The sequence below is a fragment of the Bufo gargarizans genome, chromosome 5 (genome assembly GCF_014858855.1).
Source record: "Bufo gargarizans isolate SCDJY-AF-19 chromosome 5, ASM1485885v1, whole genome shotgun sequence".
In the NCBI taxonomy this organism is placed as follows: Eukaryota; Metazoa; Chordata; class Amphibia; order Anura; family Bufonidae; genus Bufo; species Bufo gargarizans.
The window spans coordinates 273,181,769-273,199,936 of record NC_058084.1 but is presented as its reverse complement, the minus strand read 5'-3'; the positions used below and the strand labels follow the sequence as shown (position 1 = coordinate 273,199,936).

General features: G+C 41.8%; 1 protein-coding gene across 2 annotated transcripts in view; it reads left to right on the top strand.

Annotated features, from left to right (window-relative positions):
* Positions 1-18,168, top strand: part of LOC122939661 (dynein axonemal heavy chain 5-like) — a 337,492-nt gene that overhangs the window by 310,998 nt on the left and 8,326 nt on the right. For both annotated transcript variants that reach the window (XM_044295816.1, XM_044295814.1), the window contains exons 75-76: positions 14,853-15,061; positions 16,360-16,581. In XM_044295816.1, the coding sequence (XP_044151751.1) occupies positions 14,853-15,061; positions 16,360-16,581 (431 nt within the window). The remainder of the gene's footprint in view (positions 1-14,852; positions 15,062-16,359; positions 16,582-18,168) is intronic.

Here is an 18,168-nt window from a genome sequence, read left to right as displayed (position 1 = left end):
TTTTTTTTTCTTACACAGTGTACTTGTTTTTAATGGCCATTAGACAAGTGCGCTCCTGTCTAAACAGGCATTAAAAATAGAACATGTCCTATTTATTTAAAGCTGCTATACTGGCTGTAAAAAACAGCCATGTGAATAGCCCCATAGACTGTAATTGGTTTGGAAAATGGCTGTGTGATGGCTGTTACAAAAATGGCCAACACACAGCCATTTTTCACTGTTTTCTAACAGGGGATGTTTAATCTGGCACAAATCGATCCAAATTTATCAAAATGGCGCGCATTGTATATTACATGTGGTATAAGTCAGACACGTTTCCTTCCTTATTCCACCTTATGGATGGCATACATCTATGCCAATATTTTGTGCCACATTTGATAAATGTGCCCCTGTTTGGATCTGCAGATGTGTTTTACAGGCATTGACTACCCTTTAATAAAATGAAGCAGAAAGCTCCAAATAGATTAAAGGAACTGTGCAGGATTTTTCAAAATGCATCCCTGGGACCTGGGAAGAGGACTTTATTTACCTGCTCCCCACTACTCAGTTTTGGCTCTGTGGTTTCCAGTGATGGGGAAACATCACTGTTGAGGTCAGTCATTGGCTGTAGTGGCGCATGTTACCCCGTCTGTGGGGACTGAAAGTCTGGTGCGGAGCAGGTAAATATAGTTTTCTTCACAGGTCCTGCTGGGAAATGGGGACATTTAAAAAGAAATCCTGGACACCCCTTTAGAATAGGAAATACTCTTCTATTCACCTGTGGTACAGTGATCTTCCACTTCTTTAAGTGACCCTACAGACAATCTCTGGCATAAGCTGTGATGTTGGTTGATGCTAGATAATATACTATAATCTGCTGATAGCATCTGCAGGCCAAGCCCAGAAAATATGAATTTCCACATCTGTGCCTCTTATGGAGTGACTAAAAATGTAGTTTTAGAAATGTGTCATTTATGTTGTGTCCTAACATAATATATGAAGTGACCTCTGGGCAGAGCTTTGCTTTAACTTGGTTCCAAATACACAGTAACACCATTATCCATTCTACTGCCCCCATTATTATATACGTTACTAGCTAGAGCCGCTGCATAGACCGCAGTAGAAACTGAAAACGGAGGCATTAAGGCTATGCTTCCTTAAATGAATCTGTGCAAGGAGCGCTATCGACATATATCTGCCTAATAATGAAATGTAGAAATGATGCTGTGTATTATGTTCTCTGCTATGAGAAATCTAATTGTGGCAGTTGTAATGGAAGTAAATGATAGCAATAACAGTTTGACAAATGTGTGCCTGTGTGATCGCTGTATTGTGGATGAGCCTGTCAGGATCAGTCCCGTCAATATTTCCGATGTTCTCAGCTAAGGAAACAAATCGCTATATTGAATATGATTGTTTGCTAACGTACAAGTCTATAGAAAAAGCCCAAGTTCTGACCACACTGGGGATGGTAATGAGGGAACATACATAAGTGTTTTCAGTTGATGATAATTTGTGTTTTAATTATAGTAAATCTATGTAAAAAAAATGTATTGTCAAACCAGTCAAATTGTGGTGTTGTGTGTGAGCGTGCATTGTCGCAGCAATGACTGGCCTCCAAATATCAGACTGCAGTCTATGTTATAAAGCAGCGTTCCTCAACTCCAGTCCTCAGGGCCCAGCTACCAGCCATGATTTCAGAATATCCCACAGAATGAATACCTGTGGTAAGGCCTGATGCATTGAAATCACCTACTCAATACTAAGGAAATCCTGACCGGTAGGTGGGCTCTGAGGACTGGAGTTGAGGAACAATGTTATAAAGGAACCATTTTCATCCTATAAAACAGTCCCTACTGTCCACTCTCTAGTACAATTTACATATGGAAACTGCCATTATGTATACCGTGGGGCAGATTTAGGGCTGTTATAGACTGGTCAACTGTTGCCAGTTTATCATTAATGAGCGTTCGCGGGAATGCTCATTAGTGGTGATCTGGTAGTTTAATACTCCACCATGGAGTGTACAGAAAGGTAATTTTGGGGTGACCTGGTAGGGTGGCACCTAAATGTTAGATATTTCACTGTCTCCTCAAGTCAGTGGATCTCATAGTCTGCAATAAACATGTCCTAAACACAGGTTAGACTAAATTTTCCCTAAACTCCCATGGCACTTTTCACATGCAGTATACTCTGTACTGCACAACTTGTGGCCTTTTTCTTGCTGTCGCTAGAAGTCTGAGAACAAAAACTAATAATTAAATGTCTCTAATATCGAATCCTTCATCCCTTTTATGCTTAAAGATATATGTCTGTTTGAGTAAATACTATTCTTTATTAAATAAAAATTCTAGAGCATCTCTTCTTAGAGCTCTGCATTGTTCAGTTCCTCTGTTATTCCCCTGGAAATTTCTGAATAATTGACAGTTGGGTGTTATCAATTGTGGGTGTGTCCCCATATAGACTGAATTAGTCTAATCAGTGCTGCCAGACTCTGTAAAAGCACACCCCTCTGACAATAGATGTCCAGTTGTTAATTTATTTACACATTCTAGAAAGAATAGCAGAATAATCATACAGCTCTAAGCAGGGCCGATTTTAGACAAAATGTGGCCCTGGGCAAAATCAAAAGAGGGGGCCCACAACTTGTAACAACGTGCTAAAAACACAGTCCGAAGACCTAAGGATAGGTCATCAATATATAAAAAAAATGAAAACCTCTTGAAGCTACCCCAATACTGTGCTTGTTGTGCTCCCCCCCATGTCCACAAACACTATACACACAGACTGCCCTCATTAGTAATGGTGCCCCCAACAGTGATAATACTCCCCAAAATAGCCCCCATTAGTAGCAATGCCCTCCATATTGTGTCAAATAATAATGCCCCTACAGTACTGTAGTAGTAATAATATAACCATAATGCTCCCAGTAGCTCTAAGGTCCCCCTGTAGTGCCCCCCCCCCCACTAGTTCCAATACATAATGCCCCCCATAGTACCAGTGTGTATATATATATATATATATATATATATTTATATATTTGCAAATACCGCAGCAGCACAGTCGAGTAATGTGTACTGGGTGCAATTCCTCCAGGAGAATGGCTTCACCTCCAAAGTATACAATTTCCAAAGAACGAGGCAGCACTTCCAGATTGACGTGAAAGGGTGAAGACCCCAAACTTTAATTCCCCAGCAACGTTTCAGCCTACTCAATGAGGCCTTTGTCAAGTGCTGCCTTGTTCTTTGGAAATTATATATATATGCAATGAGCAGGACACGGGTACAATGCAGTGGGTCAGGATAAATATATGTATAAGTTTATAGTTTGTTCGTGACACCAATTGCAGCTTGCGCAGGTACTGTAGCAGGGCCCTTTAAGATGTTATAACTCACCTACCAAGTGAGGAATGCCAGAGGGGGATAATGTCTCTGTATAGCAGATATGGTAGTGTCAACAGTGTCTCCTACCTTGGTACAGCTGGACTCCTGGATCCTGGCTCACTTGCAATAAATTTAGTGTTGTTAATAGGAGTAATGGAGGAATGATTGAGATCCAGACAGGAGATATAAACCAACTTGTTTTTACTGTATAGCAACAGATATCCATACGAGTTACAGCTTTAGTCTTGGGTCCCAGCAGGTATTGGCAATATGGGGCAGGAATTTATATATATATTCTGCTTCTTGTCATATACCTAGTGAATCTGGTAGGTATCTATCTTCTGCTCTGTTTGTCTTCTGCTTAGTACGGGCCTGACTAGCTGAGGAGGAATTGGGCTTCTCCTAGACTCTGGATAAGTACTCACAGGACTGCTCGCAGGGAATGATGTCTTCCTGGAGATCTGTAGTTCTGGAGGGTTGCTTGTCACCAGCTGAGGTAGATGACTCAGGCTGGGAAGAGTGATCCTTGGCCTCAGCCGAGGCTGGATCATAGGTTGGGATCCCTGGTTCTGGGAGCTCCTACTAACACAGCCTACCCCTAGCAGGGGTGGCTGGTACACTGACTAGAACTTCCTTCTTCTCCTCATGAGACAGGACATGGGAACAGCCCACTTCTGCTCAGCAGGTGTGATTAGACTGGAATGAACTATTCCAGGCCTAGATATACTAAACTGGCTATATACCTGATCACGCATTGCCACCACCTGCTGGTGTACAGGGAAATCACAGCATAATATATGAAACAGGCATAATATATATATATATATATATATATATATATATATACAGTACAGACCAAAAGTTTGGACACACCTTCTCATTCAAAGAGTTTTCTTTATTTTTATGACTATGACAATTGTAGATTCACACTGAAGGCATCAAAACTATGAATTAACACATGTGGAATTATATATCTAACAAAAAAAGTGTGAAACAACTGAAAATATGTCATATTCTAGGTTCTTCAAAGTAGCCACCTTTTGCTTTGATTACTGTCTTGCACACTCTTGGCATTCTCTTAATGAGCTTCAAGAGGTAGTCACCTGAAATGGTCTTCCAACAGTCTTGAAGGAGTTCCCAGAGATGCTTAGCACTTGTTGGCCCTTTTGCCTTCACTCTGCGGTCCAGCTCACCCCATACCATCTCGATTGGGTTCAGGTCCGGTGACTGTGGAAGCCAGGTCATCTGGCGCAGCACCCAATCACTCTCCTTCATGGTCAGATAGCCCTTACACAGCTGGAGGTGTGTTTGGGGTCATTGTCCTGTTGAAAAATAAATGATGGGCCAACTAAACGCAAACCGGATGGAATAGCATGCCGCTGCAAGATGCTGTGGTAGCCATGCTGGTTCAGTATTCCTTCAATTTTGAATAAATTCCCAACAGTGTCACCAGCAAAGCACCCCCACACCATCACACCTCCTCCTCCATGCTTCACGGTGGGAACCAGGCATGTAGAGTCCATCCGTTCACCTTTTATGCATCGCACAAAGACTTTTCAAAGTTTTCACAATTTTTTGGACTGACTGACCTTCATTTCTTAAAGTAATGATGGCCACTTGTTTTTCTTTACTTAGCTGCTTTTTTCTTGCCATAATACAAATTCTATTCAGTAGGACTATCAGCTGTGTATCCACCTGACTTCTCCACAACGCAACTGATTGTCCCAACCCCATTTATAAGGCAAGAAATCCCACTTATTAAACCTGACAGGGCACATCTGTGAAGTGAAAACCATTTCAGGTGACTACCTCTTGAAGCTCAACAAGAGAATGCCAAGAGTGTGAAAAGCAGTAATCAAAGCAAAAGGTGGCTACTTTGAAGAACCTAGAATATGACATATTTTCAGTTATTTCACACTTTTTTGTTATGTACAGGTCCTTCTCAAATAATTAGCATATTGTGTTAAAGTTCATTATTTTCTGTAATGTACTGATAAACATTAGACTTTCATATATTTTAGATTCATTACACACCAACTGAAGTAGTTCAAGCCTTTTATTGTTTTAATATTGATGATTTTGGCATACAGCTCATGAAAACCCCAAATTCCTATCTCAAAAAATTAGCATATCATGAAAAGGTTCTCTAAACGAGCTATTAACCTAATCATCTGAATCAACTAATTAACTGTAAACACCTGCAAAAGATTCCTGAGGCTTTTAAAAACTCCCAGCCTGGTTCATTACTCAAAACCGCAATCATGGGTAAGACTGCCGACCTGACTGCTGTCCAGAAGGCCATCATTGACACCCTCAAGCAAAAGGGTAAGACACAGAAAGAAATTTCTGAACGAATAGGCTGTTCCCAGAGTGCTGTATCAAGGCACCTCAGTGGGAAGTCTGTGGGAAGGAAAAAGTGTGGCAGAAAACGCTGCACAACGAGAAGAGGTGACCGGACCCTGAGGAAGATTGTGGAGAAGGACCGATTCCAGACCTTGGGGGACCTGCGGAAGCAGTGGACTGAGTCTGGAGTAGAAACATCCAGAGCCACCGTGTACAGGCGTGTGCAGGAAATGGGCTACAGGTGCCGCATTCCCCAGGTCAAGCCACTTTTGAACCAGAAACAGCGGCAGAAGCGCCTGACCTGGGCTACAGAGAAGCAGCACTGGACTGTTGCATGTCATTCGGAAATCAAGGTGCCAGAGTCTGGAGGAAGACTGGGGAGAGGGAAATGCCAAAATGCCTGAGATCCAGTGTCAAGTACCCACAGTCAGTGATGGTCTGGGGTGCCATGTCAGCTGCTGGTGTTGGTCCACTGTGTTTTATCAAGGGCAGGGTCAATGCAGTTAGCTATCAGGAGATTTTGGAGCACTTCATGCTTCCATCTGCTGAAAAGCTTTATGGAGATGAAGATTTCATTTTTCAGCACGACCTGGCACCTGCTCACAGTGCCAAAACCACTGGTAAATGGTTTACTGACCATGGTATTACTGTGCTCAATTGGCCTGCCAACTCTCCTGACCTGAACCCCATAGAGAATCTGTGGGATATTGGGAAGAGAAAGTTGAGAGACGCAAGACCCAACACTCTGGATGAGCTTAAGGCCGCTATCGAAGCATCCTGGGCCTCCATAACACCTCAGCAGTGCCACAGGCTGATTACCTCCATGCCACACCGCATTGAAGCAGTGATTTCTGCAAAAGGATTCCCAACCAAGTATTGAGTGCATAACTGAACATAATTATTTGAAGGTTGACTTTTTTTGTATTAAAAACACTTTTCTTTTATTGGTCGGATGAAATATGCTAATTTTTTGAGATAGGAATTTGGGGTTTTCATGAGCTGTATGCCAAAATCATCAATATTAAAACAATAAAAGGCTTGAACTACTTCAGTTAGTGTGTAATGAATCTAAAATATATGAAAGTCTAATGTTTATCAGTACATTACAGAAAATAATTAACTTTATCACAATATGCTAATTTTTTGAGAAGGACCTGTATATAATTCCACATGTGTTGATTCATAGTTTTGATGCCTTCAGTGTGAATCTACAATTTTCATAGTCATGATAATAAAGAAAACTCTTTGAATGAGAAGGTGTGTCCAAACTTTTGGTCTGTACTGTATATACAGGAAAATGAAATGTTAGATTACACAAAATGACAATAAATATGCACCTGACATGTTGTAGCAGGGAAACAGTTTAGTGACATACTCTGGGATGTTACATATAAATATATATATATATATATATATATATATAATGTTCCCCTGTAGCACCAGTATGTATATAATGCTCCTCCATTACTCCCCAGTAGTGCCAAGTATATATAATTATCTCCTTCTTAGTATAAAAAAAAAAAAAAACTGCCTCCCTTCCGTCCCCCGCGATGCAGACCACAGTTTTATCTGTGGCTTGTGTTGCTGCGTCCCAATGCATGCGGTCCCAAAGACATCACGACTCCTGCACCAGGTCTCATGTGATGATGTCATCATGCGAGACCCAGAGTAGGAGGTTGCAGTGATGTCATTGCGGCTTCTTGCGCTGTCCTAATGCCTCACAGGCTTGAGGCCTAGGCTACTTTCACACTAGTGTTTTTGCTGGATCCGGCAGGGTTCAGCAAAAACACTTCCATTACTGATAATACAACCATCTGCAACCGTTCTCAACTGATCTGGTTGTATTATCTGTAACATACCCAAGACGGATCCATCATGAACTCCATTGAAAGTCAATGGAGGACGGATCCGTTTTCTATTGTGTCAGAAAAAAACTGATCCGTCCCCATTGGCCCGTTTTGCTACGCATCCCAGGACGGAAAGCAAACCACAGCATGCTGCTCTCCGGTATGGTAACGGAACTGAATGCATTTTAGAGCACTCCGTTCTGTTCAGTTACATTTTGTCGCCATTGACAATGAATAGGGAAAACCCATTGACGGATCTCAATACTGGAAAATGGTGACACTAGTGTGAAAGTAGCCCTAGCTGCCTGAGGCTTGTGAAGTTGGACAGCCATGAGTGCGCCCCCCTAGGCCGATGACCACCCTCCCCTATCCATCATCCCGGCTCTAATTCCGCGCACATTACTGCACGAGCTATAACAGGAGAGGACTATAACTCCCAGCATGTCTAAGACATTATTATTTAATATCAGAGCACATTACAAGAGGAGGTATAAAAGAAGACTACAACTCCCAGCATGTCCAAGCAGTTATTATGTAATATCAGAGTACATTATAAGAGGAGGTATACAACTCCCAGCATATCCAGGGTGTTGTAATGTACCCTGACATTATATAATAATGGTCTCGACATTCTGAGAGTTGTAGTCCTCTCCTCTTATACCTCCTCTTGTAATGTACTCTGATATTACATAACAAGCTGGACATGCTGGGAGGTATAGTCCTCTCCTCATACCTCCTCTTGTAATGTACTCTGATATTACATAACAGGAGGTATAAGAGGAGAGGACTACAACTCCCAGCATTTCCCTGGCACTTACATTGAATCCATACTTCTTCACATGCATCAATGGTCTTCTTCTTCTTCTACATTACTTTACTGCTGAGCTCCGCCTCCTGTTCTGGTCACATGATGGTGAGGTCATCACAGGTCCTTCATCCCCTCTACTCTGCTGAGCTCCGTCTCCTGCATCTGACATTATCGCTGGTCTTGTCAGCACTGTGGTAATGATTTCTCTTATATGTACAGGGGGGACCTTACACTGCATTGGAAAGTGCAGCTGTTCAGCTGTCCGCCCATTTGCTTCCTCGGACGTTCAGCTGAAAAGCAGCACTGAAGCAGGGGGCCCCTTAGACCCTGGGAAATTGCCCAGTTTGCCCCCTCCTAACGCCGGTCCTGGCTCTAAGAAGACATGCTCCAGAATTATTATATCATGAGGAATACAATTAGATTATAAACCGGACATGTCAGGAGAGGTGGCAGGTTCTCTTCAAGCCAACTACAAACGTTTCTTCCAGCACACACTTAAGCTCATATATAACATAAAATAAAAATGTTAAAGATGTGTTGAAATGCAGCCATTTCTGATCCCCTGCGCATAGTTTCATGCACAGCGCAGCTGATTTGTAGTCACTTGAAAGATGCAGGAGTCAAAGGTGTTCTTATTTCAGTACAAACTGCTCCTTCATTCAAAGCAAGCAGGGTCACCACCTAGGGGGTTGTGCTGACAGGTCCGGGTGTGCTGGTGCTGCCTGAGCGGTTGCGCTGTCAGTATTCTGTCTCATTCCTCATTAGACCCCCCATTCTAGTGAACTAAACAGGCAGCACTACACTCTGGATGCAAACTGATTGCAAAATTTGACAAGACTTAAAGGGAACCTGTCACCTGGATTTTGGGTACAGGGCTGAGGACATGGGTTGCTAGATGGCCGCTAGCACATCCGCAATACCTAGTCCCCATAGCTCTGTGTGCTTTTATTGTGTAAACAAAATGATTTGATGCATATGCAAATTACCCTGAGATGAGTCAGAGCTTGAAAATATGACTCTTCTCTGGTCATGCAAGTAAGATATGACTCTTTTATGTTAATTTTCATAAAAGGCAGGAAGTACAGAAATGCATAATGCTTATTGAATTTGTCTGCAAATGAAATTAAAAGTGTTATTTATATGTTTAGGGTAACACAATAAACATTTAGAAACGCTTAGTGATGGTAGCATAGTAGAGGTGACAGGTTCCCTTTAATATCAGAGACCCTTACATACACCTATTCATCTCCCACAATCCAGACTATACAATATGCTGGCTGCTTCCTGCTGCTTGTGAATAAGTAGAAATGTAGTTCAGCATATGCTCTGTATGGGGATGAATACTGTCAATGCCTTTTAATAATTTAAACTGTCTAGAAATGGGAAGTTCTTCAAGTTGGCTGGAAAATACTAAGGCTCAGAATGAAAGTTGCTGGCCCCTGAATGAATGAATGGATTCCGATGCTGCTGGAGCTGACGCTCGCATACACAGAGGCTGAAGAGCTCTCTTGGAGAGGATCTGCTCATTCCTCTGCCTCCTACGCTGAAAGCTTAGCAGGATTAGATGAAGCTGGCTAGGGAAATTGTGACTAGAGGACAGCTGGAGCATATGGTAATCTGTTGATTTTCTTAGTAATCTAAAAGCTGCCAGCGTAACAGACAACTGGCCTGCTAAGAGGCAGATGGCAACTTTCTCGTGCAAGTCTTACAAAGTTTATAGCAAAGCACAGCAAAGTTTGCTAATTTACAGACTGCGGGCGAACTAAAGGCTCATATGTGTCCTGTTCACTAAAACTGACCATTTTCCATCCGTGATGAATCAAGTCAAATGTGAAAATCAGACCAAAATAGTGTCTACTGTGACTTACTCTGCATGGACCAGGGTTCTGTGAGGAAAACTGGGCATGTGAATAAACCCACTGACGAAGATGTGTCAGTGTTCAGACTGTGTGTTGTCTCGTCTATACTTGGACAGCACATGGAAGTCACTGGTCTGAACAAGTCCTGAGCCATATGTAGTTCATGTGTATGCCACATCAAGCAATCACAGTAGAGTGACATAAGGTGACCATTAGGGGACATTGCTTATTGCTGCCTTAAAGGGACCTGTAACTCAGGGGATATGCAATGTTGTGGTAAGGAAGCTTCAACCTATAACTTATAATTTTATGTACAGTGTATTACAGATACATGGCATGCTGGTAGCTCACATACAGTACACTTATTTTTGCCCGCACAGGGGTGGAGGTTTCTTGTCTGCTCTTTCATTGTGAGCTGGTCCATTCCACAGTCCTGAGTCAGGCTGCGGGCAGGAGTGACAGAAGTCTCCGTGCTCCAAACATGCTCAGCAGCCAACAGATGTACCTTTATGCAGAAAGCCATAATTCTATGGATGCTTATGAAGGTCACACTATAAAAGAGGCTTTAAAATAAATCTGCATTAGTCTAGTTCAGTCACATTCACTCTTATCCTTGGCACAGTTCTTGTTGCCAGACGCTATCATTTTGGTAAATAAAAAGGCTCTTGTTTCTGTGCTCAGGATTTTTCTTACCATGCACCAATACTCCCAATATTACTGACTGCAGGGGCATAGCAAAAGGCTCGGGGGCCCTGGTGGAAGAGTTCAGCTTGGGTCCACCTTTCCTCAGTACTTTGTGGCCAGAAGCAGGGAAGACTATATCCTTCATGCTGCCTGAGGCAATAATTGAAACAGCATCCCCCCAGCCCCATGCCAGATTCTTGACCTAACCCTTTCCCTTACGCTGGGTTCACACCTGAGCGTTCTGAAAGGAGCGCTCTGTATGCGCGATTGTACCGGCGTTTGCAATCGCGCATACAGAGAGGGCCTCGGGCGTTTTACAGCGCGATCGTACGTGCTGTAAAACGCCCAGGTGAGAACCATTCCCATAGGGAAGCATTGGTTTCTCCTTGTTGAGCGTTTTACAGCGCGTAGGAACACGCTGTAAAACGCTCAGGTGTGAACCCAGCCTAAGGCCAGAGGTGTAAATGACCGTCCTAAAGACAGAGCATAAGAATTCGGTTAGCATGAAATCTGTCCTCCACTGGAGTCACACAAGGCAAACAGGATTAAGTCACTTAAACCGTAAGCAAAAAGTCAAGTATATCCCCAAGGCTACTTCACCAAGAATATGATAGAACAGTTACCACCTCCATACCCAGGGTGGATCAGTTCCAGGATCAGTCAGTGCAAGAATTAGTTTTTCCTGCACTGAATTGATCCACCTAATGTATGGAGGTGGTGATTGGCACTCATTGGGTGTAACTGTTCTGTCATATTCCTGGTGTGGCAGCCTTGGAGGATATATTAGAACTTTTGACTACCAGAAAGGCATAAAACCCCCTTAGGATATGTATAGCAAATAGCTTCCTCTGTTGATTATCATCAGAATTTGTGACTACAGATTGAACTGATGAGGGTAGTAGGTTGTCAAGGCTCTTGAGCTATTATTTGCTTACCGGTTATGTGCAGTTTCACTAAGGCTACTTTCACACTCGCGTTTGGTGCGTATCCGTCATGGATATGCACAGACGCATCCGTTCACATAATACAACCATCTGCATCTGTTCAGAACGGATCTGTTTGTATTATCTTTAACATAGCCAGGACGGATCTGTCTTGAACACCATTGAAAGTCAATTACTGTATATTCCTGCGTATATGACTACTTTTTAACACATGAAAATCTTCTGAAAAGTCGGGGGTCGTCTTATCCGCCAGGTGCCGGTATACAGCGTGCTGAAACTTACTTCCTAGCAAGACTGGAGAAGCTGTCCTTCTCCAGCTTCAGGGACAGGCGCCCTCTAGCTGAGCCACCGTGTGCTGCATCCCGGTCAGCCGCTCCTGAAGCAGCCCCCTCTTTCTGCTCTCAGTGGTTTTCTCATGCCAGTATCACATTGCGTACTACCGCTCAGATCGTCTTGAAGACAGGGAGGGCTGGGCAGGCAGGGAGAGCTGACCCACCCAATCCAAGCAGGCTTTGTATGCAGTGTGCACAGAAAATACCGGTACTTCGCTTGCTGTAATTGGCTGGTTGTTGTATACTGGGTTGGATTGGCGATTCTGAGGGAAGGCAGGGGGGGAGCAGGAGCATCTGCACTTCAGTCAATTCTAATGTTGGCGGATCTCTAATGAAGTTTGGTGTGCATCTTATCTGTGGTGAAAAAACAGAGTCTATCTGGGGAGCAGATACATGTGGTGGTGAATACAGTACAACACCAGTATCTGTACCTGTACATACAGTACAGCACCAGTATCTGCATCGGTTCATACAGTATAGCGCCAGTACATACAGTACAGTATACAAATGGCTAACAGTCAAGACCCCATCATGGCTCTACCAGCAAGAAGAAAGAAATATGAAGCCAGTGTCAAATTTAAAGTTGTAAACTTTGCCATGGAACATAATAACTGCGCTGCTGCAAGACAATATGGAGTAACAGAAAAGATGGTTTGCGACTGGAAAGCAAATTTAAAGCATTAAAGAGTATGCCAAGGGGTAAGTGTGCATTAAGGAGAGGCACCCCACATTGGCCAGAACTCGAAAAACATGTAGCAGACATGGTGAATGAGCATCGCAAAAACGGTTATGTAGTGACACAAAATAAAATACGTTTGTTTGCACTTCAGTGGGCCAAATCTAACCCAGATCACAGCAACAGATTTAAGGCCACTGCATCCTGGTGTACTAGATTCTTGGAAAGGCATAGTATGGTACTGAGGCAAAAGACGAAAATTGCACAACAATTACCTGCAGATCTTGATGCCAAAGTAAATGTTGTTGGAGGGGTAGTCTTATACGGCGAGTATAGCCCAAACCCTATATTTCAACTGGAAAAGTTGGGGGTCGTCTTATACGCCCAGTCGTCTTATACGCCGGAAAATACGGTAGTTTTCTATTGTGTCAGTGAAAATGGATCCGTCCCCATTGACTTATATTGTGTGTCAGGATGGATCCTTTTGGCTCAGTTTCGTCAGACGGACACCAAAATGCTGCGTTTTGCTGTCCCCCTCCAAAGCGGAATGGAGACGGAACGGAGCCAAACTGATGCATTCTGAGCGGATCCTTATCCTTTCAGAATGCATTAAGGGCAAAACTGATCCGCTTTGGACCGCTTGTGAGAGCCCTGAACAGATCTGACAAACTGAAAGCCAAAACGCCAGTGTGAACGTAGCCTAAATTAGTTTGTGGATAATCTTCTTTCTGGCATAAAATAATGGCACTCATGTATAATATGGGAAATTTTATTTTAAAAAATGTCAGTGACATGTTTTCTGGATAGGAGAGAATACTAATGTGTTAGTAGTTGAATTCCACTGACAACTGGAAACCATTAGGAATTATAGAAATCCTACTGTAGTATGCATAGACTGCATGTAAATCCCCACAGAACAACCTCTTCCCACCCTGGAATTCCTTTAGGACTGGTGTCCTGGAATGAGCAAGACGTCTTCTATGTGCCGTTATTTTCAGATGGCTAAGAGTCTCTCTGCAATCCTTAGTTATAACTCACACTGGTCACTCCTGGATATTTGATATTGGACGACAGCCCAAATAGTCATCTCTCCTCTGCTTATTTTTATCAAAGTATTTATTCTCGTAAGACAGATATCAACACCCAGCGATGATATGTGATCTTTGGTGATGTTGAAAGTCACTTTTGGATTTTGTCCCAAATGCCATTCACATATCAGCTATAGGTTGTGTTCTTTTTGAATGTATCTGTCTGGATTTTATGCAGTTTGGTGTTTTTTTTCTGTATATTTACTGTTGTTGATAATTGTGGCCATGGTTTATTTCGCTTCTTGGCTTTCATATCGATCATTATGGCACTTTTTTGGAAACTTACTTTTAATATAAATCTTACACTTGTTAATTAAAGGTGTTATCCAGGATTTGGTATTGATGGCCTATCCTCAGAGTAGGGCATCAATATCAGATAGGCGGGATTTGGACTCCCAGCAACCCCACCGATTAGCTGATAAAGAGGCTATGGCAGTTGTGATGGCTTGGGCCTTTTCACAAGCCAGTGACATCACTGTACATTGGTCACATCCCCAAGGCGCAATTCAGTCCCATTCAATGTACGGTGCACTGCTTGGTAACCTATGAGGTGCTCACCACCAAACAGCTAATCAGAGTGAAACCCCTGCCAATCTGATACTGATAACCTGTCCTGAGGATCAGTAGGTAATCAATATCAAAATCCTGGATAACCCCTTATATTAAATTCTAAGAGGAGATACTAAGAAACTGTATGGTCCCATGGAAAACAAGACATCCGACAGAAAAAAGCTCTATATGGCTCTTATATTGGAGGTATACGGAGGCCTCCATACAGCATGGGGCAACAATATGACCTTGTGCATGAGGTATAAAAATAATTACAAAATGCCATAAATGTAATATTTTTCCATTTTTTACATTATGCAATGCAAATAAAAACATAAAGTCTCTGTTGCTCTATTTCAGGAACCATCATTATGTCCGAAGACTTGCGAGATGCTTTAGACAACATGTATGATGCTAGGATTCCTAAACTCTGGTACAAGATTTCCTGGGATTCTGCCACATTAGGTTTTTGGTTTACAGAGCTGTTGGAAAGAAATCAGCAGTTCCGAAGCTGGTTATTTGATGGCCGCCCAAATCAATTCTGGATGACAGGGTTTTTTAATCCACAGGTAAGCCTTCAGAAGCAACTGTTTTGCATAATAACAGCCCTTAAAATATATTTTGTTACTTCAAGGGATTTTCCAGTTTAATGCAAACACTGCATGTTCATTGTACAATGAAAAGTCCTGCAAACTGTTAATGTACCTTGGTTCAATTCCCCACCATATTTAAGGTGTCTGCTTGCTGTCAGTGAATAGAAGCATCTGTTGTTTACATCTTGAGGCTGAACACCTGTTTTGATACTCTCCAACTGACACGAAAGGTTCCTTTCTATACCATGATGTACATTTAGGTCATAGTAAGAAGGTCTCTGCCTCTGTTTCTGCCATGTATGGCAGATTGTCAGTAGAGCACTACATTTAGACCTTTTTCTTTGCCTAAAACAGTTATAGAAAATGATAAATGAGACAGGCCTGCTGCCCCCTCCTCTTCCACGTCCACGCCATGGCCATTTTTTTTAAACCTGGTGTGAGTGGGGAAAAGTTACAGCTTGCGGTGCAACTAACCATTGCGCTGCAATCTGCACCTGAAATATGCTTAATGTAACCACCCATAACTATAAAATAAGCTCATTATTTGTTTCGCACAGTGGATGATGATACAAAAAGATCCAGCCTCCCCAAAAAATGGAATAAAAAAATAAATAAATATGGTACTAATGAAAATTACAGATTTACCCGCATCCAGAATACAAACCTTTAAATTATGGTTCTCAGAATATTGGGCAGATTGGATGATTTATTTTCGTGTAATTAAAGTAATTCTTTTGAGCGATACTGCAATATAAAAAATATATATTTGCTACTGCCTTAGTTTTGCTGCCCTGCAGAATAATGTTATTTATTCAACATGGACAACAAAGGCAAATTTCAAATGTAAAAAAAAAAAAAAAAAATTGGAAAGTTTTAGTTTTTTTTACATTTCCCCATTAACTGTTAATAGAATGCAGACAACAAGATATACGGTATGTAAAACTGAAAAATACAAATCCCGCATAAAAGCAAGTCCTCATATGGCTACAGTACATTAACGGAAATATAGAGATTTTGGAGTCCAGAAATGTAAAAATTGTAGCGTCCTTATCTACTAAACTAGGCTGCATCCTTAAGGGGTTAAAAGAGAGAGATTTTTCTATTCCACATGGTCAGGACAGTGGTCTAAGTATCTAGATTGATAATTTGAAGAACATAGATTTTTAAACTAGTATCATACTAATCACAGTGTCCATTACTTCTTATGCTAGGAATATCTAAACCTTATCTATGGTGCAACTTTTCCAATCTAATCAGCATCATTTTTCCAATAGGGTTTTCTGACTGCTATGAGACAGGAAACAACCCGAATGAATTTGTCAAAAGGCTGGGCTTTAGACAGTGTGATTTTACATAATGATGTCACCAAATTGATGAAAGAAGATGTCACTGCCCCTCCTCCAGCTGACATCGGGGGCGTGTACATTTATGGATTGTTCCTTGATGGCGCTGGATGGGACCGCAGAAACACTAAGCTTGTTGAGGCTCAACCAAAGGTACGGTACATTTAGAAAATGGGGATGACAGAAATATTAGTTATAGCAGTAAGAATCTGAAGAAAAGCACAGTAAATGCTCCATATCCATGGTCTCTCATCCTTCACAGTCACTGATGTCCTCATAGACTTATTTGTCACCTCTGTTTTGATTTTCTTTCAGTCACTGGAGCTGAAACCTGCCACTAATAACAATTTTTCCAGTTGTGATTCTGACATGAGCCTTTTAAAGCCAGTTCAGCACCTGTGAAATTTAGTTTTTTTTGCATCTGATGTTTTAAAAATCAATGGAAGTTGTACATGTAAAATGTCATCGTGTACGGATTTTGGAATGAAAGCCAGCACAGACTTGCTTGTAATCCCATAATCCCCACATATAGCAGACATGTATTAAAGTTAGTAGTGGCGGTAACAGCTGTGCCATGATTGATATTTGAACTCTGATTCTACCACAGAGAGTTAGATATTGGTGAAGTGATTAGCATATGAAACATCCAGAAATAAATGCACCATAGGAAACTACACTATAAAACAGCATTACCTTATGGAACAGTTGACATTTATTCTACTGTAGACACTATTACAATAGAAACACCCCTAGCATCAAGATATATTAGGGTCAATATCTGGGGTCTTGTAACCTTCATAACGAACATACAAACATTGAAACATGTGGACATTAAAATAGATTTTATCCAGTTTGGGCACCACTTTTCCATTATAAAGGCAACCACAGTCTGCAGTTACCACCAGGGAAAGTGGAGAGCCCACTGAAATAAAGAAGTCATTTATTTAATACACTCAGATATGTTCTGTCTAATCAGGCTGATAGAGGGGGTCCCAAAGAGAAGACAACCCCTTTATGTCATCTTATGTTGTGAAAGGGCATATAGAAATGACTGCCCAAACTAGACAAAGTTGTGAAATAAATAACTGATAAGGATCACTCAAATAGGTACAATACAGTAAGTGGGCATGTCGAGGAGAGTGGAGACCCCAATATGTGTGGGTCTATTTTGAGCTAGGACAGAGGGTAGAGGGGCAGTGGGACATAAATGGGGAAAATGTTTTTCCTTCTTGCTTTGGCTTTTCAGCAGACTTGCTGATAGATGGCTTATATCATGTTATAGTAACAAAATGTAATAATAAAAAAAATAGCCAGGACTGTGTTGATAGGGATGAGGTATATTATGCATTCCCTTTGGGTACAAGGCTCTGGCCAGCACAGGAAACAGTTGTACACTGCACAGGGATGAGTGAAGCGAGCTTCGATCTAGTTCCGAAGTCGCTTTGTTCCAAACTTTGTTTTAATGCTGAACGAGATCCGTCTCCGTACAGCAGAAAAATATATTGTGGGACTTCAGTGAATAACTTTGGCATTTGACTATTAAATTAGAAAACCATTTTAAAACAGGTATCCAAAGTCAGCTTCGGTACTGACTAGTACCTCGCTACTGAAGCCGACTTTGGAACCAAGTTTTAAAATGGTATTCAAGTTTAAAAATCAAATCCTAAATTTATTCACGGAAGTCCAGCGAGACTTAAGTAATAACGAATTTGCCTTGCTGAAGGCGAATCTCCATACATC